The sequence below is a fragment of the Lynx rufus genome, unplaced genomic scaffold (genome assembly GCF_022079265.1).
Source record: "Lynx rufus isolate CCGP_SWC_20201006 ecotype Redwood Valley unplaced genomic scaffold, mLynRuf1.p SCAF_3, whole genome shotgun sequence".
Classification (NCBI taxonomy): domain Eukaryota; kingdom Metazoa; phylum Chordata; class Mammalia; order Carnivora; family Felidae; genus Lynx; species Lynx rufus.
This window is the reverse complement of record NW_025814845.1, coordinates 118573350-118600113: the sequence shown is the minus strand read 5'-3', so window position 1 is coordinate 118600113 and position 26764 is coordinate 118573350. Positions and strand designations below refer to the sequence as shown.

The window sequence follows — 26764 nt, the reverse complement described above, 5'->3', positions numbered from 1 at the left end:
ACTCATAGTGGGGTTTGGGTGTCTGGAGACTGTTCTCTACTCTCCGCTTAAGGCTTTTTTGGGGAGCTTCTACCAAAGAGAGGTTTAGTGTTCATGTTTTTATGCCTCCTCCAGTGGTAGGCTGCTGTTAATAGTTTCCTACTGTTTACTGGACTGGTAGGAGTAGAGACATTTTCTGTTGTCCTATTTTTAACCTCGATCTTAGGCAAAATCTATATTCTTGGGTCTTGAGGATGAGGCTTTTCAGTGGTCCTGTCCTTCTCTTAGCAATAGAGGATCAGAGAATCTCTAATGATCTGATCCCAGGAAACTTCTCTGTACCTCTCTTATTTCTATCTTCTAGTTGCAATGAGTCTCCATCTATGCCCTGAAGGCAATGGAGTCTGCAGTTTTTGTTCTATAGGGAAGAGGATCCAAGTGGTGTGTCTTTAGTGATGGCTACTCCCCTCCCATAGGGTTGAATCACCAAAGGACACTTTCTCCAGATTCCCACTTTCTTCCCAATCTTCCTCATGAGCCTCTGTGAGGATGAAGAAAAGTCTGTTAGCCAATGCAGCCTACTTTTGAGCTTATGGCTTTCAGTAGCTCTGTACTTTCATACTAGTCCCCCTTGACCTTCAGTAAGTCATTGAATATTTTTGGCTGAATTATTATTACCAGCTTATATGAGGCCTGACATCTCTTCCTTCCGTGGAGGGAAGCTCTTTTCCATGAAGGCATTTGCCTTTTCTTAGGTTTCAGGCTAGTTGGTTCCTCTGAGACTTCTGTTCTCAGATTAAAGAAATGTTTATGGTTTGATATATTCAGCATTTTCTTGAGTTTATAGTGGGAGTAATAGTCTTTGCATTTTTGTATATCCTAAACTGGAGCTGAAATTTCTGTTACAAATATATTTCTAGTGTATAATTTGTTACCTCAGTTTTTGTGGTATCTTGTACTTACAGAATATTTTTTTATTTTAGCGTAGTCAAATTTATTAATATTTCCTTTATGTACTGTTCTTTTGAAGTCAGGTTGATAAATCTTTTATACTCCATTGTTCTTAAATATACTTTTTTCTTGAATGGATAAAAATAAGGCCATTGGGCAGAATCTCCTCAAGTTTCTGTTAATGCTTTTCAGATCATACCTCATTTTCTCTTCACCCCCAACTTCCTCCCATTATAGAAGATTATATCATCTAGATTTTTTTCTTGCCCCAACAATATCTTTTTCTCCTTAATCTTCAATTTAAGATTGAAAATTTAATTGAAAATAAAAAAAAGTATTTTTCCTTCCTTTGTTTCTGAAGGACAACTTCACCAGGTAGAGAATTCTTGGTTAACAGTTATTTCCTTTCAAAATTTTGAATATATCATCACATTCTTTCCTGGCCTGAAAAATTTCTGTTGAGAAATCTGCTCATAGTCTTTAGGGGTTCCCTTGTATGTAACTTCTCTCTTTTCTCTTGCTGCTCTTAAAATTCTTCCATTGTTTTTCACTTCTGACTATTTAATTATATAGTCAGTATCTCAGTGTAGCACTATTTAAATTCAGCTCTTTAGGATCTTTTGGGCCTCATGGATCTATGTGTCCATTTATCTCTCCAGGTTCAGGGATTTTTTTTTCAACCCTTGCTACTTTAAATATACTTTCTGTCCGTTTTTCTTTCTCTTTTCTTTCTGGCATTCTCATAATGCAAATATTGTTTCTTTTCATTTTGTATTATAATTTCTGCAAGCTTTCTTCACCCTTTTTCATTCTTTTTTTTTTTTTTCTTTTTCCTCCTCTGACTCGGTAGTTTTCAATGTCTTATTGTTCAGGTGAGTGATTCCCCACCCCCCCAATGGTGAAGTCTTCTTTTAAAACTCTCTACTGAGTTCTTCAGTTCAGTTATTATATTTTTCAACTCTAGATTTCTATTTTATTGCTTTTTGATGGTTTCTATTTCCTTATCAAACTTCTTGTTTTGTTCATGCATTGTTTTCCTAATTTTATTTAGTTATATGTCTGTTTTCTTGTAATTCACTAAACTTCCTTAGATAATTCTGAATTCTTTGACAGCTCACAGATCTCCATATATTTAGTGTCAGCTATTAGAACTTTATTAATTTCCTTTGGTGTCATATTTGCCTGATGTGTGTGTGTGTGTGTGTGTGTGTGTGTGTATCTTTGTGTCCTTATTAATTCTACCTGTTTGAGTAATGGCCTCCTTTTCTAGACTTTACAAGTTTTCTTTGGTAGAGACAGCTCTTCAATAGGCAGCTAAGTTTGGGTTTCTGGGTGTGTATCTGATAATGTCCTTGAGCAGGTGGGGCCTGTCACTATGGTCTATTTTTGAGCAAGGTTGCTGTTCCAGGTCTAAAGGGATGGCAGGGAGTGGGAGTTGTGCCACTGGCTGAGAACAGTTAAATAGTTTTATGGGCCTGGTTCCCTACCCTAGTGAAGCTATAGGATGGGCTCTATGCTTGCCCAGATTCTCTGATGAGGCTTACTAGATGATCAGGACTGGGTACAGTATTTGGTAGTAGACAGAGCTATGAATTAATTTCCCTGTCCTTGCAGAGCAGTAGGATGGGACTCAGGACCTGTACAGTTTGTTATTTGGTGACTTTAATCAAACCAGAGTGTGCACCGAATTCCCTGGTTGAGTGAGGTAACTGGTTTTGCTCTGCAGATGTGGGGAGCCACAGGCTGTGCTCTCTGTTCAAGTGCCAATGCCACGAATGTAGGGCTGTTGAATAGACTATGCAGCTTTCTATATGCTCTGGTTAGGTTCCTTGGTTGGGCAGGATGAAAGTTGTATTCAGGGATGAGGAGGTTACAAATTAGATTCTCTGCCCTGGAGCAGTGGGAGAAGCTGCTCTAAAGCCATAAAGCTTTTTGTTTGTTGTATTAACTCAAGACAACCTCCACTCTAAGTTTCCTGATTAAACATGGCCACTAGATTTGCCTGCCCACCTCTCAGCTTCCTGGGGTTGCCAGCCCATCAGGTGAAATGGAACTGGAAAACACTCTCCTCAGTATCTCAGCTCCCTTGCCTAGGCAGTAGGGGGAGGGACTTTCAGTTTCCCAAACAGGCTTTCTGGTGGAGAAGAACTGGAGCTACCCTCAGCCTTGTCTATGAATTAATCCTCTTGTCTCTGTGCAGCACTGGAACACTCCACAGGTGGTACTGGCTTTGTTCTGGGGGTGATCTCTGTCTGCCTCTGAGCTGAGTACCACAAGTCTTCAAAGCTCCCAGGAGTTGTCATCAGAAGACACTCTTAGCTCCCTTGCCTTGGCAGAAGGAGAAGGCACTACTGCAGGCTACCCTCAATTTCTCAAACAGGTTCTCTGGTTGGAAAGGGGTGGGAGCTACTCAGCCTGGTAAAGTCATCTTTTAACTTAATGACCTTGTTTACTTGAGAAACATCCAGTAAGTAGAGTGATGACATTGTTCCCTCAGTTGTTCTTCTCTGCTGCTCCTCCTATCACTGTCAGTGCTTTTACCAGCTAAATTCTCTTCTTGCTCCCCTGAATGGTTTTGTGCCTTACAGTTCAGTCTTTAGTCATCCTTTTTTTTCACTACATGTACTTGGTTTCAATGACTTCATTTGACTGACTTCAAACATTAGCCAATGATTTACAAAAAAATACTTTTCCAGCCTTAGTATCTCTCCTGAAATCTAGACCCATGTGTTTAACTGTTTCTGAATATTTGAAGACATTTCAAAAACAACATGGTTAGAACTAAACTCATCATCCTTGACTAAAATCACTCTTTCTTTATATTCCAGATAGTTTAGTGGTCCATATTTACTGACTTTCACCTGAAATTCCTGACTTCCATTATCTCAATTCTAAATTGTAGCTAATTCCATCATTAAGTCTAGGTAACTGCATTTAATAAATGGCCCTTTATCCCATTTAATAACTTGTTTTGGAATCCAGATTCTCTTCTCTAGTCATCTGCTTCTGTTTTGACTTAGATCCTCTTTATTATTTTATTTTCCTTGAATATTAAAATAACCTCTAAACAAGTTAGTTTCCTTATTAAGTTGTCAACTTCTAGTATGTTCTCTACTTTGACACCCAGTAAACTTTCTAAAAATCAAATATAGTTATGTCACTCTCTTACAATAGGTACATTTAATGTCACTTCTTTCTGCTCTGAGAATTAGGTTTAGTATCTCTAGCTGACTTTTTAAAATATATTTGTGGTATGTAAAAATTTAAATCTATTCTTGTGCATGATCTCCAAACCAAAAAATTTCCAATAGACACAGAAAAGGAACTACTATATTTAACCATAACCATAGGTAAATGCTGTATTTACCAGCTAGAAAATGTAGTGGTTTTCTAGAGCTTTTCTATTAACATAACTGATTCCTTCTGAGGCATATGCCTTGTTAATAGGTATCAAATCTGAAATTTCTCCTCAAATGAAACAAGATAGAATAAAAATGAATAGAGTCATAAGAGGTTGTTATACGATCTTTGTCTTATGTATTTGACTTTATTCTCTTGAAATTGAATTTATTTTTAAGTTTTGAATGGGTGATATGCCTAAAATGGGACCATATTAGTAATGTTTATAGGCCTCTTCAGTCTTCTCCACTCACCCAAAGGTACACATTCACCCACACTCAGAGTTGACATTTATTTTATTAATTATTCACTGTTAGTGTGCTGAGTTGTTAGTTTGTTAAGATTTATCCATATTGCTTATTTAGGCCTCCTCTTTAATTTTTACGACAGCTGATCAAGATTAGAGGTTGAGTTTTTGGTGAAGAAGTACAGTTAAGTTGACAAAGTTCTTGTACCCAAGTCCCACATGCATGGTAGTCTTCCACAGATATGACCCCACTCATGCTAATGAAATTGTCATAGGTTCATGATAGAATGTGGTCCAATGAATATGTCTGTCCTTATCAGAAGACACATCTAAATTTAAATAGTTAAAAAAATAGAAAGCATTATCTTAATTCAAAATACAATTTTTAACTTGAAGAATTTGGTCTAATTGATAGTGCAATTGCCCTTTACTCCTGGCCTTCATTCCTGGTTGTATCCTGAAGAACCAATGCGTACTTATATACAACTTTATTAGAATATTTTTTAAAGATTCAAGATGCTTTCAGAATTTAATTTTTACCAGATGATCTTTAAAAACCAGAGCTGAATTACAAATGAAACTGCTTTGTTAAAACAACAAAGACTAAGGCTGTGGATTTGTGAAGTTGGAGACGAAATCATTATTCTAAACCAAACTTGATTGCCACTATCGCTTTAAACAACATTGGACAGACATTTAAAGATTTTTTATACATTTTAATTCAGGTGGTAACTTGATTTAAAACAACATTGATTTTTTTTCCCTAATTCATTCTTGGTCATGTATATCAGGCTAAATATCAGAATGAATTTGAAACTATTTGTGGCTATTTGCATAATAGGGTATTAAATTCTTGGAAAAGCTTTCTTTCCCCCATGCTGATTTTCATGATTTTGTTGTTACTTTCATTTCCCCTTGAGCTTTAGCTTTGTAGAGTTATTATTCATTCTTTTCACCATAGACCCTGATCATTAACCAATTAAAACTTTATCAGGCAGAGAAGCAAGACTCCATGGGTAATGATGAGGTTAGAAACTCCCTTGTACTACTTGTTGGCTCTTGGCTCATATTGGAAGAAGAGTGCCATGCCAAATTGTCTTTACGTGCTCGTGAATAATGTTCTAACAAGGGTGGATGGAGAGATGAGCGTAAAGGGTAGATCTAATGGAAGGAATGATAGTAGTATTCACCTTGGCAAAACATGCTAATGCCCTGACAAGATGCTATCTGCTCTTGCTGCTAAATTAGATGCATATTAGGTTAGCAGCAGCCCCTATTGCTATCTACTGTTTTACAGAATGACCTAGAAGAGAAGAATACACATTTCAGGATTTAGAAATCCCTCTTATGAACATAAAATAATTGCATAGAGAATACCCACTTAACTTAGAGTTCATGAGGCATAAATTAGGTGGATAGATCTTGAAAATAAAGGTGAGATAGGCAGGAAGTTGTAGTTTCTACCTACCTTCAATTCTTAGCTTTATACTAAACTCTGAAGTAACTAAGATTTTTGCTGTTGCTGTTTCCTAAATGCAGAATTTCAGAAGATATTGGGCCTTTAGTGTGAAGATACATCTATATTAAACCAGGAATCACTGGCAGCGACATTTGGACGTGAAAATTTAGAAGACTAAACAACTGTGACGGTTGATCATGGAAATCAAAGAGGAAGGAGCATCAGAAGAAGGCCAGCACTTTCTTCCCACACCCCAGGCAAATGATACTGGGGACTTCCAGTTCACAAGTAAGTATATGTGTTCCCCTCTCTGTAATTCTCTGAAAATGTAATTCTCTGAAAATGTAAATTGAGTCAACTAAGCATACATTCATATGTATTCACAGAAACCTGGGTTCTAACAAATGGCATGAAATTAACTATTTTTTTGTTTGCACCATTTATTTTGTCCTAGTGAGTCTGTGATGTGATTCTGATCCTTTATCTTGAGTGAGACAGATGATAGTCTATGAAATGGACTATGAAATATAGTCTATGAAATATCAAATAGTAGCATCAAAGTTATTGAATGTATATTAAGACACTAATAAATACTTTTTTTTTTTTCCAACGTTTATTTATTTTTGGGACAGAGAGAGACAGAGCATGAACGGGGGAGGGGCAGAGAGAGGGAGACACAGAATCGGAAACAAGCTCCAGGCTCTGAGCCATCAGCCCAGAGCCTGACGCGGGGCTCGAACTCCCGGACCGTGAGATCGTGACCTGGCTGAAGTCGGACGCTTAACCGACTGCGCCACCCAGGCGCCCCAATAAATACTTTTTTTAAGACACTAATAAATACTTTTTAAGTACACCTTCTCTTTAGCATTTATGTAATCTCATGTGGAATTATTTTTTAGAATATAGAAATGTTCTCTTTAAAATCAAAGTCATGGGGCGCCTGGGTGGCGCAGTCGGTTAAGCGTCCGACTTCAGCCAGGTCACGATCTCGCGGTGCGTGAGTTCGAGCCCCGCGTCGGGCTCTGGGCTGATGGCTCAGAGCCTGGAGCCTGTTTCCGATTCTGTGTCTCCCTCTCTCTCTGCCCCTCGCCCGTTCATGCTCTGTCTCTCTCTGTCCCAAAAATAAATAAACGTTGAAAAAAAAAAATTAAAAAAAAAATAAATAAAATCAAAGTCATTTAAGTTGAAAGCATTAGGACATAATGGTTACCCTAGACAGGTAGATTGTCACTGCTATACTCAAGAACACTAAGTCACATAAATAGAGCAAACATGGAGATGTGGCCAAGATTTGCATTTAGACATTACAGTTGTTATTTGTGCTATTCAAGTCATTAAAATCATTGGAAGAATTGTATGTTTTGTATTATGCTTCAAATTGTAGAGTTTAGGTTTTATTGTTTAGCATGAATTGTGCCTTTTCTTTTCAAGAGTCCTGTTGGCCATTTATTTATCGCTTTCAAATATATGTCAAATTAAATGAGAGTATTTAATTTACACCATAAAATAAACTTTAAAGGGTAGCTTGGGTGTCTCAGTCAGTTAAGCGTCCAACTCTTGATTTTTGGCTGAGGTCATGATCTCAAGTTTCATATGTTCGATCTCCACATTGGGCTCCATGCTGACAGAGTGAAGCCAGCCTGGGGTTCTCTCTTTCCCTCTCTTTCTCTGCTCCTTCCCCACTGGTGGACATGTGTGCATACATGCTTTCTCTCAAAAATGAATAATAAACATTTAAAAACATAAAAAATAATCTAAAGAAAACAGTATTGGTTGAATATGTTTTCTAGAAATTTGTTTGTCAAAGCTTACAGCAGTTACTAATAGTCTTTAAAAAAATCTACATTATTTGAAATGAACAGAGATCTACCCAATGATTACAAGTCTCATCTCTCTGGAAAGTCTGATATTTTTAATCATAGTATTGTGAAATGTCAACAGGAGAAAAAATAAATGGCTACTAAGCAAAAAAAAAGAAGAAAAAAGTTAGCCCTGTAAATAAAAAACAAATAGATTTTATACAAAGAAATGGTACTAACAATATATTAGTGATCCAATATTAGTAAATTTAAATTGTATTTGGTAAATGCACCAGTAGAAATAAATAAGAAAATTATTTTACATTTATTTAGATTTAGAAATAAATAAGAAAATGATTCTTACATTTATTACCAAATAGTTTACTTTTTCATTAATTTTAGTTTCGCTTCTTTGGCCACCCATGAGTTGTAATAAGTGGTATCCAAGTCCTCATCCAGTCTTGTTTAAAAAGACCCCGAGCTGTGCGTGGTCGTCGGGTATCCATGTTATCACATTATACCACATTATCACCTTACAGTCGGATCTCGCTGCCTTCTAACCCTTACATGTTCCCATTTCCTTACTTTTGTTCTCAGACATTCCCTCCACTTCATTCTAAGCCATGTTGTTAGATTTCTTAAAAATCATGATAAAAAGGAATCGAAACATTTATCAGGACATTGATTTGAGCTATCTATAAGTTGACAGAATAACCACCACCATAATGTCCTTCATAACCTTACAAGAGATATCTCTTTAATTAATAACTTACTCTTTACAGCAGGCTGGAATGGTTTGAAAGAAAAATCTATATAGGAGAGTACTTGGGTGAGGTCATCTTTTTTGAAAGTTTTGCCTCTGTCTACATTCATCTATAAGAAACTAACAATGAAAAAATACATTTTAAATTGCAAAGCTTACAAAAACAATATTTTTTGAGTTTCTTTAGAACCTTAGAGCTAAGGAGATCAGTCAAGTCTTTAGTCACATTTAGTTCTGCTACAAATATTATGCCCTGTCCTGAGAACTGATGACTTATCAGTCTGGACAATTAACTGAGTTAATTTGTTCTGCCAAATAATATATTTATACATCCTGGGTAGGGTGAAGCACTGTAATATGTATTTATATATCTTTGATAATGAGTTAAATATCTTTAATCTGAATTCTTACCCATTATTGATAGGTATTCAGAAGACTCCAAATGAACCACAGTTGGAATTCATCCTTGGTAAGGAATTCTATCTTACTTATACTGATAAATATAATAGTAATTGCATATATAGTATACAGCCTTAGGTTGCTTATATCATTATATCATTGCTTATAATCATTGTATAATTTACAAACTTTTACAAACATTGTTCTATAAAAGAAATTTCACTCTTTAAGGTGTTACTTTGAGGTAGATGGCAGGATGGGTGAAATAGGTAAAGGAGATTAAAAGTACAGTTATCATGATGGGCACTGAGAAATGCTATGAAATTGTTGAATTATATTCTACACGTGAAACTAATACAAGTTGTTTTTGTTGTACTTCAGTTTAAAAAATAATAACAAAGCTGGGGGGGAGTTCATTCTATATGGTGTTACTTTCCCCAATTTATAGAATCTGAGCTTATGGTTCTGAAATATTTTGTAAGCTCACTGATATCTTTACATTGTATTTGTAATGAGGTTTTATAGAATCACACATACATGTGTTCAATTTCATATACAGAGACAAGATAGGTAAACCTTTATTAATATACGCGTTTTATAAATTTTTGGAAAAATTGAAATATATACATTTATTATCTATAGTAGTTTTTAGTGGTTTGAAGTCTCAATTATTCCAGGATTATCTATTTTCATTAATGAAATAGGTTTCAAATTTATATCCTTTGCTCAAAACATTACATTTTGAAGTATAACTTACTGAGATAACATTGTGTGTGTGTGTGTGTGTATATATATTTATAATATATATAAAATATATTAATATACATTAAATATATATAATAAATAAATATATAATATATAAATATATAATAATAATGTATATATATTTATAATATATATAAAATATATATAATATATAAATATATATTTATAATATATATAAAAATATATATTTAATTTTGTTTTTCTCTTTAATAGAGCTTATTTTTAGAGCATTTTTAGGTTCACAGCAAAATTGAACAGAAAGTACAGAGATTTTACATTTATTACAATTGTTGAACTTACACTGATAAATCATTACCACTCTAAGTCCATAGTTTACATTTGGGCTCATTCTTGGTTTTGTTATATTCTATGCGTTTGAATAATATATAATGACATATATCGATCATTAAAGTATCAAACAGAATATCTTCATTACCCTAAAAATCCTGTGTACTCAGTCTATTCATCCCTCTCTCACCTAACCTGCGGCAACTACTGATATTTTTTTACTGTCTCCCTAGTTTTATCTTTTCCAGAATGTCATATAGTTGGAATCATGCAGTATGTAACCCTTTCATACTAGCTTCTTTCACTTAGTAATATTCATTTAAGTTCCCTCTAGGCCTTTTCATGGCTTGATAGCTCATTTTTTAGCACTAAATATTATTCCAATGTTTGGATATACCACAGTTCATATGTCCACTCACTTACTAAGGGATTTCTAGGTCACTTCCAAGTTTTGACAATTATGGATAAAGCTGTATGCAAGTTTTTATGAGGACGTAAGTTTTCAATGCCTTTGGGTAAATATGAGGGAACATATTGTTATTTGGCAAGAGTATGTTTAGTTTTATAAGAAATTGCCAAACTGTCTTGCAAAGTGGCTATATTATTGTGCATTCCTGCCAACAATGCCTAAGTGTTTCTGTTACTCTTCATCCTCACAAGCATTTAGTATTGTCAGTGTTCTGGATTTTGGTATAATTCATTTCTTAAACATTTCATTTTTGTTACAAATGTAGCTAAAAGGTGCTTTAAGTTAAGGATTCTAGTTTTTTATTTTCCCAGGTATTGAGAAACAGAAATGTGAAAACTCAAGAAACTTCTGTGGTAACACCCAAAAAGTTATACTTTTTTTTTTTCTTTTTTCTAGAGAGTTCTCAGATAGTGTCAGATATAGAAAGAACTTGTATTGGAAAAGTGTCAGATATAGAAAGAACTTGTATTGTATTGAGTAGCAAAATAAGCCTCGGTAGCTCTTGACTCACTGTAACTCTTGCTACTTGAGCCTTTATCTATTCATCTTTCATTTTTGAGACAAGAAATTCATTTTTTAACTTTTTTTAGTAGGATTTCAAAGAGTTAAGATGTGTTAGAAAATAACTTAGTGTATTTATTTCTTTATTATTATTTTTAGAAGTAATGTTGAGGCCATTACTTTTATTTGTTTATTTATTTTTTGGGGAGAGAGTGTGTGCACAGAAGTGGCGGAGGGGCAGAGAGAGAAAAGGTGAGAGAGACAATTCCAAGCAGGCTCTGCAGTTTCAGCTCAGAGCCCAATATGGGGTTTGAACCCACAAACAGCAAGTTGGAGCTGAAGTTGGAAGCTTCACCGACTGAGCTGCCCAGGCACCCCTAATTTAGTGTATTTAAAGATACAGATAAATCCTTCTTATTTTCATCTTGTGAAATCTGAAGGAGGCAGAGACAATTGTAGGAGAGGCTGTTAGTCAAACATGGAGACCAAGTTTCAAGAGACAGGGTGCCTGGGCCAAATATGTCTCTTCTATTTCAAATAAAGTTATCTGTCTTGTTCAAAGATCTCGGTATATTTTTTTTTTGTTTGTTTTGAAAGCCCAAATTCAGTAGCAATGCTGTTGTCACCTATTTTTCTGTCTTTGGATCATAGATCTAAGAGATGAGCAGCTGTGAGAATTTATTCATAATAATATTCCTCCCACTAAAAAAAACTTCAATTTTATTTTTTCATATTTACTTAAAAGACACACTAGAATTCTTAACAACAGATCATTTGATTTTATCATGTGGCAAAAAAAATGCCTTACAAGTAAATAAGGTTATTGAGAGTCTTCAGGAAATTGTGTTGTTGATCCTGGAAGATATATTCCCCAAACTATTTGTTATGCTTTTGAGCACACAAAGCCCTCAATTGTACTATTAAAAAAAGAAAAGAAAAAAGAAAAAAAAACACTTTTAAAAACTACTCTTTCAAGGACATTATAATTAAATCCGTATAGGCTTTACTATATATTTTGGCTTTTTTTTTTTTTTTTTAGTTTTTTTAAATCCCACAAATTCTTTAACACTTCACCTGCTAACTAGTTAACTTCATAATTAATAATGAAATAATAATCATTTCCTAAATATTTTTATCATTATTTAAGAATGCATATTTATTTAATAAAAAAGCAACGCATTTTAATACAAAAAACATTCTTTAAAAAAAAAAAGAAATAAAGCAGGAGGCTTTTCTTCCACCTAATTTTTCAATGAAATTTTTGATATTTGATTCCTGATTCTTTACTAAAGTATTCAAATAAATTGAAAACTCCAATAGCCTTGCCTTTAAATTGGGGAAATAGCTATACTAATTTTGCTAGGTGTCATAATGCTTTGTATAAGTTATTTTCCATTAAGGATTGTTTCTGCCATGTCTGTATGCCATTATGAAATCATTATATCTTGCTGAAGTTCTCTACATCTTTATTCAAGTAAATGAGGTAGGAGATTCTTAGTCAATTGAGCAAACTAATTGGTTAAAAATGTCTTGATAGCACAAGATCAGCATTTACTGAAAAATGAGTATCTCAAGACCATTACCAACTATACTTCTAGTGGTTTATTGAATCTAAATTATATAACTCATCCCTTACAACTGAAAGACTGCATCCGTGTTTTTATCATTGTTTCTTTTAAGTGTGTTGATTCCTTTTTATTTCCACAAAGAGAAATAATGAAAAACTGAAGAGAATAAAGATTTTCTTAAAGTTTAATAATTTTTTAAATTTTTAAACAAATTTTTATTTTTATTTTTGTGCTTAGGTTAGCATTTAAGAAGAGAGATCATTTCTTTCTTTTTAATTTTTTTTAACGTTTATTTATTTTTGAGACAGAGACAAAGCATGAACAGGGGAGGGTCAGAGAGAGGGAGACACAGAATCTGAAACAGGCTTCAGGCTCTGAGCTGTCAGCACAGAGCCCCACGTGGGGCTCGAACTCACGGACCGCGAGATCATGACCTGAGCCGAAGTCAGCCACTTAACCGACTGAGCCACCCAGGCGCCCCATGAGAGAGATCATTTCTTAAAATCTGGGTGCATTTCTTTTGAAACCATTGTGGAAAATATAGAGAGAAGACTAATCTTGCCTGAGACATAAAGGAACTTTCTATTAAGTTTATGCTCTTAATTATGCTCATAATGTTTATATATTTTCATTTACTAGATCCAAAGTCAATAGAATACTTATGAGTATGTTTTCATATTTTTATGTGGATACTACATATCATAAATCCAAAACAATAGGCACTAACTTATACTACATATTTTGATATACATTAATATATATTAATGGCATGAGATGACACGTGTGTGTGTATGCATGTACTCCTTTATTTGACCCTGTGAAGTTATATTCTTAAAATAATTTATACCTTGGTGCCTGATACCTAATGGAGGCCAATGACCAGATATAGGGCACATCGAAAGACACATTTTAGGCATGGCAACAATCTCGGTGTCAATTATGATAGGAATGTAAAGACACGGATGCTGGAGTGAAAGTTCTAACAATACAAATCATTCTTTCATCCATTTTGTATTGGGAGCATAGCAAACTTGTAAGTAAATAATTTCAGGTAGTGTTAAGTTCTATGTATACAGGAAATAGAACAACTATATAGAATATGTCTGGGGGAGAGGTAATTGACTTGCGGAATGGAGGGACTATTTTAGATATAAAAGTCAAAGAAGGATTCTGTGTATCCAAAGGGATTTGGGAAGTGGGTACTTGTTTGGAAAGTGTCTATACTGAATAGAAGATCCAGGTAACTTTCTGAGCAGGAGACCCTGGCTATAGTAAATATTTATGCAGCAGGTAAAGGGTCATAAGAATGAGAATACTGGGTTTCAAGGGTAGTGAATTGGGTTGCTGGTTTGATCAGGAATGAAACCAAGTTATGAGCTGATCTGTCTTGAAGTAAACAAAACCTCAGCAGCAATGGCAGAATACTGACGACCACCTGTTAGATGACCAGAATGCTAGGGTCAGAGTATGACAATTGTGAGACAGAAGAAATACTCATCCTGGTCCCATAGCCTCTTCTAGTGTCTCTTACTCCATAACCCCTGGGTAATAGAATCAGCCCTCATGATTGGGTTGAGCCTCTAGTGAGCAAGAGACAGGGAGAGATAGGATTCAAAGCTAACAGATTGTTAATCCTTTGCCTTTTGTGAAGCTGTTTTATCTTTCAAGAATCTATATATAAAATTATGGGATAATTTTTTTTCCAGAGACTTTTCCCTCTTGAAAGAAAATGTATCAACTCGTCCCATGTAGGTTTTATTAGTGTATAAAATAAGACAAATCCAAGGATCAAATAATTTAACATAGCCTTACTTTATTTTTTAGTTTTCTCTAAAATTGAGAAGTCTTATAGCAACTGCTATAACTTCTATGGTAATATAATGAAAATTAGCATAAATAAAAATCAGTAATAGGCAATGTAGAAATACATCTGTTATCTCTGCAATGTAGTCATATATCATAATACATTTTCAGACAGTTAACTCTTTTTATGTCCATTATATCATCTCATTTCTTGACTTTTATCCTAATACCTCAAATTCAGGATGGATGAAGGAAAGTGCAGACCACTGTTATTTTATTCTCAATGCAGAGTCGATCAGCATGTGTTGTTTAATTTTTATAGTAAAACATATAGTCTTAAGATGGAATACTATACAATCATAAAAATCATCTGTTAAAGGGATATTTCATCAAACAAGGGAATATAAATGTTGCCAAAACAGAATAACAAACTACATATACAACATGACCCTTACTTATTTAACTCTCTTTGTATGTATGAAAGAATAAGATTGGAAGAATAAGTATGAGTATCTTTAATCATGGTTATGACATATTAGTAGGATTTTGCTTCCTTTGTTATACTTTCTTACAGCTTTCCAAATCTCTGCAATGTGCTCATATAAATGTCACAATCAGGTGGTGTCATTTTTTAAAATGAATAACCTGAATAAGCTAAGCAAGAAAAGGGGCATATCTGAAGTGGTAAAAATCTGTTCTTTGCTTTCAATTAGCTCATAGTATAATTAGAGAGGTCAAACTAAGACTCCTGAAATCATTAAAAGACCTTTAAAACCTTAGCAATTTTGGGGGCACCTGGGTGGTTCAGTTGGTTAAGCATCCGACTTCTGCTCAGGTCATGATCTTGTGGTCCATGAGTTCAAGCTCCACGTCAGGCTCTGCACTGACAGTTCAGAGCCTGGAGCCTGCTTCATATCTGTGTCTCTCTATTCCTCTCTACCTCTTCCCCACTCACACTCTTTCTCTCTCTCTCTCTAAAAAATAAGATAAACATCAAAAAAATTAAAGCTCAGTGATTTTTTAGGATCTCTAAGAATATAAAAGATTGTGTAAAGAATCAAATGAGTGCAGAGAGGAGTAGTCAAAAAAGACTTTGCAAGGAAAACTAAATAAAGTCAATTTTTGAAGGAAGACTGTAGGATTAAAAATAGGAAGAGGAAAGGAGGAATCACATCCTAGACCAGGAGAGCATCATAAGCATACACTTGGTGCTTGGAATAAGATAAAGACTTCAACGCCAGAAAACACACACATACCAAAGCACATAATAAATACTCATTTATCATTAGATACCAAGCTACATATAGAAAGGCCAGCCATCTTGTCTTCCTGGAAGAGAAAGTGGAAAATGTGTTCTCAAATTGGGTTCTTCATTCCTCTATTTCTTGGTCCTTTGGAATAGTTGTATGTATAGAAAACACAATGATTCCAAGTGTTTTAACTTCACATTCACTCTGGAAGCCATGCCAGTTCTGCCATACATAATGTGACTAAATAGAGAAATTGAAGTTTACCACTTGTAGAGACTATTTTTTCTATGGTAACAGGAAAATAAAATTTTTTATTAAAAAATATAAATTTAAAATAAATTAAAATAATTTATTAAAATATATTAAAATAAAAACAGTCTTGTGGATATGCAACCCACTATACTAGGTAAGTGAGGTGTACCATTCTAGAATTCAGTAATTAAAATTCAATTTTATGACAACATTATATTATGGCAAAGTGACAAGATGTCCTTAGGTAGGTTACTTGAAATATCAGAGTGGCTTTCAAAAAGAGGTTATCCTATTTTGTTGCTAAGGCTTTGTCCAGGAAGGTGATGAATCTAAATACTTTGTTCTTCTATTGGATCATATATTAGGTTATGTGTACAGATTTTGGATTTTATATATAAAGTAACTATATATCTTTTTTTATGGTTGTATTTTATCTTTTTTTTAATTGTATTTAAATTTTATTTAGTTAACATACAGTGCATGATTGATTTCAGTAGTAGAATTCAGTGATTTGTCACTTATATACAACACTCAGAGCCACTATATTTCTAATAGCCTGGTTAGCAAAAACAAAAAAACAAAACAAAACAAAAAAAAAAACCAAACAGCAAGCAAAAAACACAAAGTCGTGTAAATTATGTGATCAGTTTTCTGTGTTCAGAATTTGAAATGTGTATTAAAATGTGCTCAGACTGACAAGCTGCATAAAAAACAGTCTCATTTCTTTATAGACACAGCTTTTATAGCTGGCTGGGGCCTTCATTAACCTGCACGTCAGGTCCATTCATACTTTATGAATTGCTATAAATCAGGAATTGTTTCGTATGTTTCTCTAAAAGAAAAAAAAAACACCTTAGGAGGCTAAACTTGCTAGCTCCTTTCTGTGTTTACACTTCTACATTCCTGCTGGTCTTTGTTCTATAAATGATTATAAAGCTCTGACTTTTTTTCTTTAAAGCTCCAGTGGAAAAATGGAAGGTTTTAGTCTATCTTCTTTAGTATCTTTTTACCCTCTACGTGGTATGCTGTTCCAGCTAAAGGGAATACCAAGCACAGAGGTATATTTTTTGTATTTAATCTATTGGTAAAAATATTACTTCCTATAAGCTGTAAGATCATCTTTAAGCAAAAAAAGAAGCACCTGCTAAGAATTAGATAAGGCCTCTGCTCATCCTTTTTTGTTGCTTCATTAAACACAGATCACCACTATCTTGATTCTTACAATGTGATATTTCCCTTAAAAAACATTGCTTTCCACTCAACAATAATTTGGGGGGTACCTTCTAAAGACAAGGCATTGTGCAAAGTGCTGGGATCACAGTAATAGCACAGTGGTAGATACCATTCTTTGAGAATCCATGATATTTAAGATACTATGAAATGGTACTTACCTCTTTACAAACAGAATGCCATGTTTTCCTCACCACAACTCTACAAGGTAACACTAAAAACAACAAACATTTATTGAGTGCTTATCCATTTACCATTCTTCGTCGTAAGTCATTTACATAAATTAATTACTTTCCGTTTCACAATTCATTTATTTATTTAAAATGTTTATTTGTTTATTTTGAGAGACAGAGTGAGAGTAAGCAGTGTAGGTGCAGAGAAAGAGGGAGAGAGAGAATCCCAAGCAGGCTCTGAGCTGTCAGCTCAGAGCCGATGGATGTGTGGTTCGATCTCACGAACCATAAGATAATGACTTGAGCCAAAATCATGAGTTGGATACTCAACTGACTGAGCCACCCAGGCACCCCCATTTTCACAACTTAATTGTGGAATAATTGCTCACTTATTAGTTAGTCATATTGTTTTACAGGAAAAGAAACTTAGACATGAACAGGTAAAGTATGGGCCCAAGATTTGAACCCAGGAGTCTGAGTGCAGAGCATGCTCTCCCATTATGTTCACTTAAGAGATAAAACATAAAAAATTCCCAATGGTCAACTTCCCAAAGATCTTATGGAAATTGAGTGACAGTGTCAGGATCCAAATTGAGTTTTGTCTGATTCTGAAGCCCCTGCTTTTAATCATCAGGGTATATCCCCTTTTTATTGATTCCTGCTTCCCAAAAATTTCTAGGAGGTGGTGAAGACAAACAACTATAATGCCAGGCAGACTATGATAAGGGCAAAATAAAGGCACACACCAACAACTATGGAAATACTAAGCAAACAGTAATTAAATATAATTATGGCATCAGAAACAACATCTCAAAGGAAGTGGCATTTGGACCAGACCTGAAAAGATGAGAGGGATTTCAGTTGGTTTAGAAGGAACACAAGAGACAATTCAAGCAAAAGGAATAGCAAATTTCATGAAACAAAATCCTAGAGCTCATTTTCCAAGGTGATGTGCTTAATGCTCATTTACATATCCCTCTTTATTACTTATAATCCCACATCAAAAATAAATTAAGGCTCTAGAAATTCTCTTGCAGTATTTTACAATCATTGCACATATATTTGGAGCTTATTTTAAAATTCCAGATGAACACAAGTTTTTAAACATTGTCTAATGCTAGCAAATTGCATTTGGGTATCAGCAACAATTGAGCCTTACTGGCTTTAGGGCTATATTAGATGAAACTCAAAGAAGCCTTAACCATGCTGAGCTGGATACAGTGGACTCTGTAGCCATGTTGTGCTCCTGACAACTGCCTACCTATGCAGAGTTTGCATACCTGAGCATCTTCCTTCAAGCTATTGCAATTTTGACAGCATCAGGTAACTAGCAATACTCTTGAGGAGACCTTTTCAGAAACAAAGAAACAAAAATAACAGACAACTAATAGAAGTGGATTTGCATTTCAGTCTCAGATTTCAGTCTACAGTTTGAGTGGGGAGGCAATATCTCACCAGTTAAGAGATGGGAGTGAGAAGCCAATTGCAATCATTTGAGTCCTATCTTTGTTACCGTCTAGCCACTTGACCTTAGAAAAATTACATGGTGTTTCTGAATCTCTGTTTTCTTATCTGTAAAATGGGAAGGGCATCAGTATCTACCTTATAAGTTGCTTGTTAGGATTAAATAAATTAATGTACATAAAGCACTTAAACTAGTATCTGACATACATTTACTGAGTGGTTAAGCTGTATTATTTTGAAAATATCCTTGGGTGAGTCACTTTCTTATAGTCAACAAGTTCTTCCTTGAGCAGCAGGTCTTAACACTGTCTTTTTGTGCATAATAATTGCTATCGCTTATGGAACTCCTTCTAGGTGCCAGGTATTAGGCTGCACACTTTTTAAAAAAATTTTTTTTGATGTTTATTTATTTTTGAGAGAGAGAGACACAAGCACGAGCAGGGGAGGAGCAGAGAGACAAGGAGACACAGAATCTTAAGCAGGCTCCAGGCTCAGAGCTGTTGGCACAAAGCCCGATGCAGGGCTTGAACTCTCGAACCACAAGATCATGACCTGAGCTGAAGTAGGATACTTAACCGACTGAGCCACCCAGGCACCCCTGCACACTTTTCATTTTTTTTTTATCTTTGCTTCTACAGCTGACCTATTAGGTGCTTCCCACTATTCATGTTTCAGAGATGGATTCAGTAACTTGCCCAAGGGCATAAGGCTAGGAAGTGGAGGAGTATAGATTATAACTCCAAAGGCCATGTTCTTTGTGATTGATTATTAAAAGTGCAGGAGTGGGAGAGAGAAGACAATAAAAGGTAATCTAAGATCTGCATTATGTTTTTGTACTGCTGAAATAATTAGAGATTTCACTGAAAGAAGAGAGAAGATGAACCAATCAGAGCTTCTTAACAGGCTGTTGTGTGAGTAGTGGTTTCCAGAGTCTCAAGATTTAATGTGTGCTGAAGTTAGAAGGTAGCCTGTTCTTACTGACACTGGTGTAGATTCTAGTTTGGTGCTCTTGAGGAAGTTGAGATGTGTAACATCACTAATAAATGAGAAATCAAACTTCTCTTCCCACTTCCTATCTGCTGCAACCGTATCATTTAACTAGATTGTGTTGTGATAAAGTAGATCTATTCTTGTCACATTTCTTTCTGAACAATATTCCATGGGAGCTTCAGTTAAAGGAGGTCTTTAACCAGGTGAACTTCATAGGCCAAATCAGATTGTTCCACATAAGTTTTGCAAATTATTTGTTAAATTAGAATTTTTTTTTAAATTTACTTTCTACCTTCTTTATTTGTGTCTTTTTTCCATGAGCAACATACCTCGTCTAGTTTATTACTCTTTCTCTGTGATTTACCTCATTGCTTACTTCCCTCCATTGTCTAATTACTGACAGTGGCTGGTCACTGGAACAGGTATACCTTTGCAGCATCTGTTGCTACTTATGGGTAATTGGGGAATCAGGACTACCTAAGGGCTTTGTTCATTAGGTGGTTTTGCTTTGCATCAAGTTGAAAGCCTCTGAGGTTGTGAGGGAGCAAGATCCCCTGATGCTGCTGTCTTTGGGGCTGAAATTTATCAGGCAGCCTTCTTGTCGAGCAGATGGTATCCAAAAGTATCCTAGGCCACCTGGGAGCCATGCCATGGGGAAGAAAAGAGACCTAGTAGGGTGGAAATCAGTATTAAAGAGACGTCCCTCGTGTTTCCACTGTACAAAACAGTCTTTTCCAAAATGCTTCTAACTTTGGCTTTGACCTTTTGAAGTTGGCAAAGGTGGTGCTATGCCCATTTTACAATGGAAGAAACTGACTCTCAGAGGCATTAAGTGACTTGCCTACGGTCATACACCTAGTATGAGAAAGCCCAAAGCTTTTCAAGTGCTCTGGCACTTATTCCCATATTACTTTTATTTTATCAAGGACAAGAGATTATTCTTGGCTGTTATCTATCGTGGTGAGGTCTCAGAAGTCAATTTAAGCAAAACAGGTATCCCCAGGTCAAAACTTGTCCAAATTCAGGATATCGGTTTTATCCCCAATATTCACAAAACTTAAATGTGTCATCACTCTTAGCAACTTGAAAGTCCACGGCTTTAAACATTTGTGGGTTTTTGTTTTCAAAACCTGTAACTCTTGCTTTCACTTTTCCATGGAGCTCCCTACTCCTATTTTCAACTGGCTAGGAGATATCTCCACTTGCTCATCTAGGAGGTATTTTATTCCTCCATGATGCCAATCTCCACAAAAAATATCACCATCCATTCAGTTATACAAATCCCCAAATATCACTCTTTTTTAATTCCCTTTTTTTCTAACCTCATTTTAGATCCATCATCAAAGCCTATAATTCCTATGTTTAAAATATTTTCTGAATTTGACCAACCCCATCCTTTGCCCCTCCTGTTGTTCAATTCTAAGCAGCTATCAGCTCTCATCGGGGTCAGTTAGAGGACTCTTTATGGGAACCTGGCATCTGCTCTTGCCCCTGCATAGTCACGTCCAGACAGAAGAGCCAGAATAATCTTTTAAAAATATCAATGTGATTTCTTCACTTTCCTAGTTAAAATCCCCCAATAGCTTCCATTTCACTTAGAATAAAATTGAAATATCTTACCACATTCTACAAGGATCTTGAGAAGTAGGCCATTCTCACCAGACATAAGCTTATCCCCTAGCTCATTCTTCATCAGCTTTGGTCTTCTTTTTGCTTCTCAAACAAGCCAAATATCTGGATCTTTGCATTTGTTGTTCCCCCAAACTGGCTCCTTGGTATGTTTTAGCTCAGCTCAAATGTCACCTCATCAGAGAAACTTTTTGTGACCCACACCCCCACTCCTCAACATTCAATTTAACACCCTGTTTAAAATTGTGACTAAATTATTATTTTAAACTTCATGTCCCACTAGCGTACAAGCTCCATAAAATAGGGAACTTCTTGTTCACTGCTGTGAAACTGTCACCTAGAATCATGCTGGGCACATTTAGACACTTAATAAATATCCATGAATTGAATGCATGCATGGATGCCATTGCTTTTTTCCTCTCATATTTCTTCATAAAATAGATGTGTATATTTAGATATGCCCTTGAAATGTTTTGTAATTATTGTGACACAATTATTTGTAGAAAGAAGTTCATTTTAAAATTCTCAATAAATACAATTATTTAAACATTGATATTTTGTTATAAGAAAATTATATATTAGGAAGGGTAGAGGCTTACTGCCCTTGGAGTTCTTCTAGAAAGAACTGAGAGGAGGAATCAGTCATAGGCTGAGCTGAACAAGGACATTTTGTAACTAGACTGTATAGCTGGTGAGTGCTTACCTGTTTAGAATTTTATGTCTAAAATTCTTCACAAACACACTTCATGATTCTATTATTATGACAGCATCATAAAACAAGCAATCTTCTTAAAGCTTACGTATTTATTTTGAGAGAGAGAGAGAGAGAGAGAGAGAGAGAATACACAAGTGAGCGACGACGGAGGGGCAGAGAGAGAGGGAGAGAGAATCCCAAGCAGGATCGGTGCTGTCTGTGCAGAGCCTGAGGTGGGGCTCAAACCATGAGATCATGACCTGAGCCAAGATCAAGAGTCAGATGCTTCACCAGTTGAGCCACCTAGGTGTCCCCAAGAAAGCAATCTTCTTATAGATATGCTTTTAAGAGCATATGTAAACAAATAACAGAAAGTGTAACAGACAGCTAGAATAGTAGAAATGGACTGGAATGGGTCCAGAGATTTGAACTTACATTTCAGCCTATACCATGTAATCCTGAGAGAATGTAATACAAGGACAGTGTTTGAGAGCCTGGGCTGGGCTGCCATCCTGAGAGCGTTTGAATCCTGATTCTTCTACTGGCTACCTGTGTAACTCTGAACAATTAAATTTTATTGGGGAGTTTTGTGGATTAAGCTGAGGTAGTTACTTAAAGCACTAAGAATGGTGCTAGACATATAAGTTATCACTTAATGGTATTAATCTGTTGATTGTCTTCAGTTAATCCCTTACCCTCTCTAAAACTCTGATTCTTTATGTGTAAGTTGTGGGTTATAATTCTTATTTCACAGGGTGTTTGACAAATATATATGAAAGTGAGAAATATGTTCATACATCGTTGGAAATTCAATCTTTTTTTTTTCTCACATATTTAATTGGATCTTCACAAACCCTCAGTGAGAAGAACTACAGTTACTATCCCCACTTCAGGATGAGGATAGGGAGACTCCATAACAAATCCAGTCACTGAGTCAGGACTGGGATCCATGGCTGGGAACCTTAAGCAGTTTACTCCATATAGCAAGTAAGAACTTGAAGGAGACCCTCAAACAGAAGATATCTCATATTCTTATCTTACCTAGTGTACCACATGCCCTGGAAGAGTACAGAGGTGGTTCTTTTTTAATTTGGGTAGTGTAAACTACTTCTTTGTTCTGAAACTGCCTTTGTAGCTAGGGCCCTGAAGCGTTCCATTCAGCTAGCAGGAACTCTGCTGAGCTTTAGATTTGAACTGTTCTCCCTGGAGATCCCAGTTTTTCTAAGAATTTGCTTTTTTGTTTCTTTCAAACTCTGATTCCCCTAGAAGCACTATCTGTTATTTCCAATTGTCTGAGCTATGCTTTTTCCACGTGGGGTTGAACTTGTGGATTTTGCTGTGAATAATTAGTCCCTTCCTGTCTTCAAGTTATCCCACATTTGCTTTCTCACCTACATACTCACTTGTCTCCTTTCTATTGTTCTGTGTCTCCTGGATTGCTAGTCATTTCTAGTTTTAGCTTATCTGTATCTGTTTTATTTCCTGTGAGTCAACCATCTCATGATGGGAGAATTGACACCCCTAGAGCTGCACATAAAACACGAATATCGAGATTTTCTTTTGTCTATAGGAAAATCACACATGTGATTGACTCAAGAGTCAAGAAAAATGGGGAGTTATATTCTTCAAGGTCTTCAATACTGTCCTCCCCCAAATGATGTTCTACATGGAGACAATTAAAATAGAGGCTATCCCCTCAGACCCATCTATTCCTCTCATTCTCCCTTTCCCCCTCTTATTTTCTATTTATGTAAGGCTTTGATTTAATGCTTTTAATCTACTTGTAAAATATTTGGTTTTAAAGGGATAGCAATTTCATTAAAAAAAAACCATTAATTTTACATATAGATACTAAGTGCAATACATTTATAAAAAATATTACTGAAATTTAAAAAAAATTACCTTAATTTAAGCACCACCTTTTAAAATTTAAATCTCTTGGTGTAATATATACAATGCAATTCTTCTAAAATATTTTGGTTTGGGAAAGCATGTCTAAAAATTGGCTCATTCAGGATTTGATGAAAGCCAGACTATGTATGAGTCAATGTGTTGTACATAGACATCCAGATTGAACAACTGTTTTCCAGATCGCTTGCTATTTCCTGCCCAAACAAATGGATTCTTTCAGGAGACCATCAACCCCTGAAGGCAGCATTCCAGGCCTTATTTCCTTCATTTGTCCTCTGACTCCCGAATCCCTCCTGGACATCAATCATTCTGAGTCTTTAGAGTTCAACAACTCTGAGTGCACTTCTCTTAGCCATCCATCTTTGGCGACTCAGGTTCTGACTTTTCTGCCACCCCTCCTGTAACTGTCTCCACCAGCCACACTGGCCTTATCTTTTGATTCAGGGGTAAAACAGGGAAGGTAACTAACCCTTCCCACTAACACACGTGCTCTTCTGGATCCACTGACAGGTTCTATGGTTGTCCTGATAGGAATCCTATTGGCTCCCATGTGGAACTGATCGATAGTCATGGAAAAATGCTGTCATCTTGGCCTCTGGGCAGATAAAAGGCTTCATGTTGTTCTCTCTAACTTTTCTGATCCTAGTTTTAACGTTACAGATTTCCATTAACTGATTCACAATATTTCTTTTAGTATTCGGAAGGACCTGCTTCCATTCTTGGAATAACGTTTTCATCCTTTCTTAAGCAGCACATATGTTCCTGCTGAAAAGAGCAGCAGAAAGCTGCAAGCACTTGTTTCTGAAGTGGAACGTGGATTTGGAGCTTGCACACAAAGAACCAAGTCTGTATACAATGTTAGGTGATGATGCCAGGCCAGTTTGGGGCTTTCAGCATATAGGGTGGGATATCAAGACTAGAAAAGTCACCAGTACAGACTTGTTTTTAATTCAATTGCTTGACGACAGAGTCTTAGTCACCTAGGTAATATTCATGAAAACAAGACAAAATAGTATTTTCTGAGGATTGACACGAGAGAAGCTGAGGGAGCTGGGGACAAGTTGGAGAATGGGCGTCTTCTGGTACTGACAACAGTCATTTGAACCAAATTTGTTCTTTTTATATGCAAATATGCTGTCTTCTGTACAGCTGGCATCTTCACTGCTCCAGAGCACAGACAATCAAAGAGCATTTCCCGAAAGCACCATTGTTCCGGGAAGAGGTTCTTTTTTTTCCCTCTCTCTCTAGATTTTTCAATGATACTTAAATTCAGAATCTGTACTGAGTGGGTAGTTTATTTTCATATGTGTAATGTTCCACACTAAGGAAGTGAATTTCATCTTTTTAGGCATTTTTTTTTTTAATTTTTAAAGGCCAACACATTTATTTAACACACACAGAGGTACACATAGAATGTGGTGGCATATTTTTATATTATTTTGTTATGGGGAAAAATAAAAAATTTTATTTCAGGACCTTTTTCCCAACAATGTGAATTTAGCTTTTTACATGAAGGAAATCAATTTAATTTATAAGTGAACCAGTTGTAATGAAATTTAGGAGAAGTGGTGCTCAAATCTCAGTGTAGCAAGAATTCTGTAGCAATGTTTCTATAACAAAATCTTTTAAATTCCCTCTTGCAAATTATTACCTATATTCTTCAATCACTCCATCATCTGCTTCCTCCCCATGGCATTAGGCTCATCCTTTCCTCATGTTTTATTTGGATACTATTACCGGAATATTGAGAGTCTTAAAATTCTTGTTAACAAAGCTAAATCAACATTGAGCATGCAGAGGAACAGACAAAGCAGAATGACGTTATTGGGGAAAAACTCAGACTACTGAATACTCTCTGCTATTGGTAAGATAAATAAATAAATAAATAAATAAATAAATAAATAAATAAATAAATAAATAACAGGCTTCATTCTTGAGCCACATGTTATGATCTACAAATCTGATGAGTAAAAAACACCATATAGATATGGAATTTAGTGGAACTATGAGGCAGCAACAAGCATGGTATTGTTCTGGACATGTGCTAACACAAGCAAAGTTTATTTTCAATGCCACTTGACACATGGTTAGTATGTAGTACATTGTGTTTCCCTCCACTCCCATCTTGTCTGCATGCTTCATGTATTATCTTAAGTGAGAAAAACCTTAAAATTTATATGTTATTAGTATTTTATGGTGGTAGTATAGGAGCAAAAAAATATAGCATTATTTCAATAAGTCTAAAAAATTCTTGCATTAGGATAGCTTTTTTTCCTGTGTGTATGTGTGTGTGGGTGTGTGGGTGGGTGGGTGTGTGTGTGTGTGTGTGAGCGTGCATGCACGTGTGTGTTGATTTTTTGGGTTTATTTCTTTACTTCCAACCTTAAACCTGAACTGCTGTTTACCCCTGACCTTCTAACAATCTAAAATTAATACTGTTGGTTCATGTCATGTAGATATTCTTATCCCCCTTTCTTATCCCCCTTGAAAAGTCAGGCAGGCCTTGATTTTGCATTTGGGACTTTTTTTTTTTTTTGATACATTGCCTTAAAAGACAAACTAAACCAAAAAGGAAAAAAAAAGTGCCAACTTTTATACATTTTTTACTTTTCCAACAAATATTGCTTATGTTGACAGTTAAGCATGGTTCACGTAGTCTTCAGGGAAGTATGTGTTAATTAAAATCCCCCCCCCACAATGGTTAAGGGGGAGATAACACCTTTTTGTTTTATCCCTATAAGGACTTAAAAACAGTTACTTAACTGAAGGAAGAGCTGCAGT

At 35.5% G+C, this 26764-nt stretch overlaps 1 protein-coding gene across 2 annotated transcripts in view; it reads left to right on the top strand.

Annotated features, from left to right (window-relative positions):
- Nucleotides 1-26764, top strand: part of INPP4B (inositol polyphosphate-4-phosphatase type II B) — a 763493-nt gene that overhangs the window by 389445 nt on the left and 347284 nt on the right. For both annotated transcript variants that reach the window (XM_047091642.1, XM_047091643.1), the window contains exons 4-5: nucleotides 6116-6323; nucleotides 9022-9066. In XM_047091642.1, coding sequence (XP_046947598.1) covers nucleotides 6233-6323; nucleotides 9022-9066 — 136 coding nt within the window. In that variant the 5' untranslated portion in view covers nucleotides 6116-6232. The remainder of the gene's footprint in view (nucleotides 1-6115; nucleotides 6324-9021; nucleotides 9067-26764) is intronic.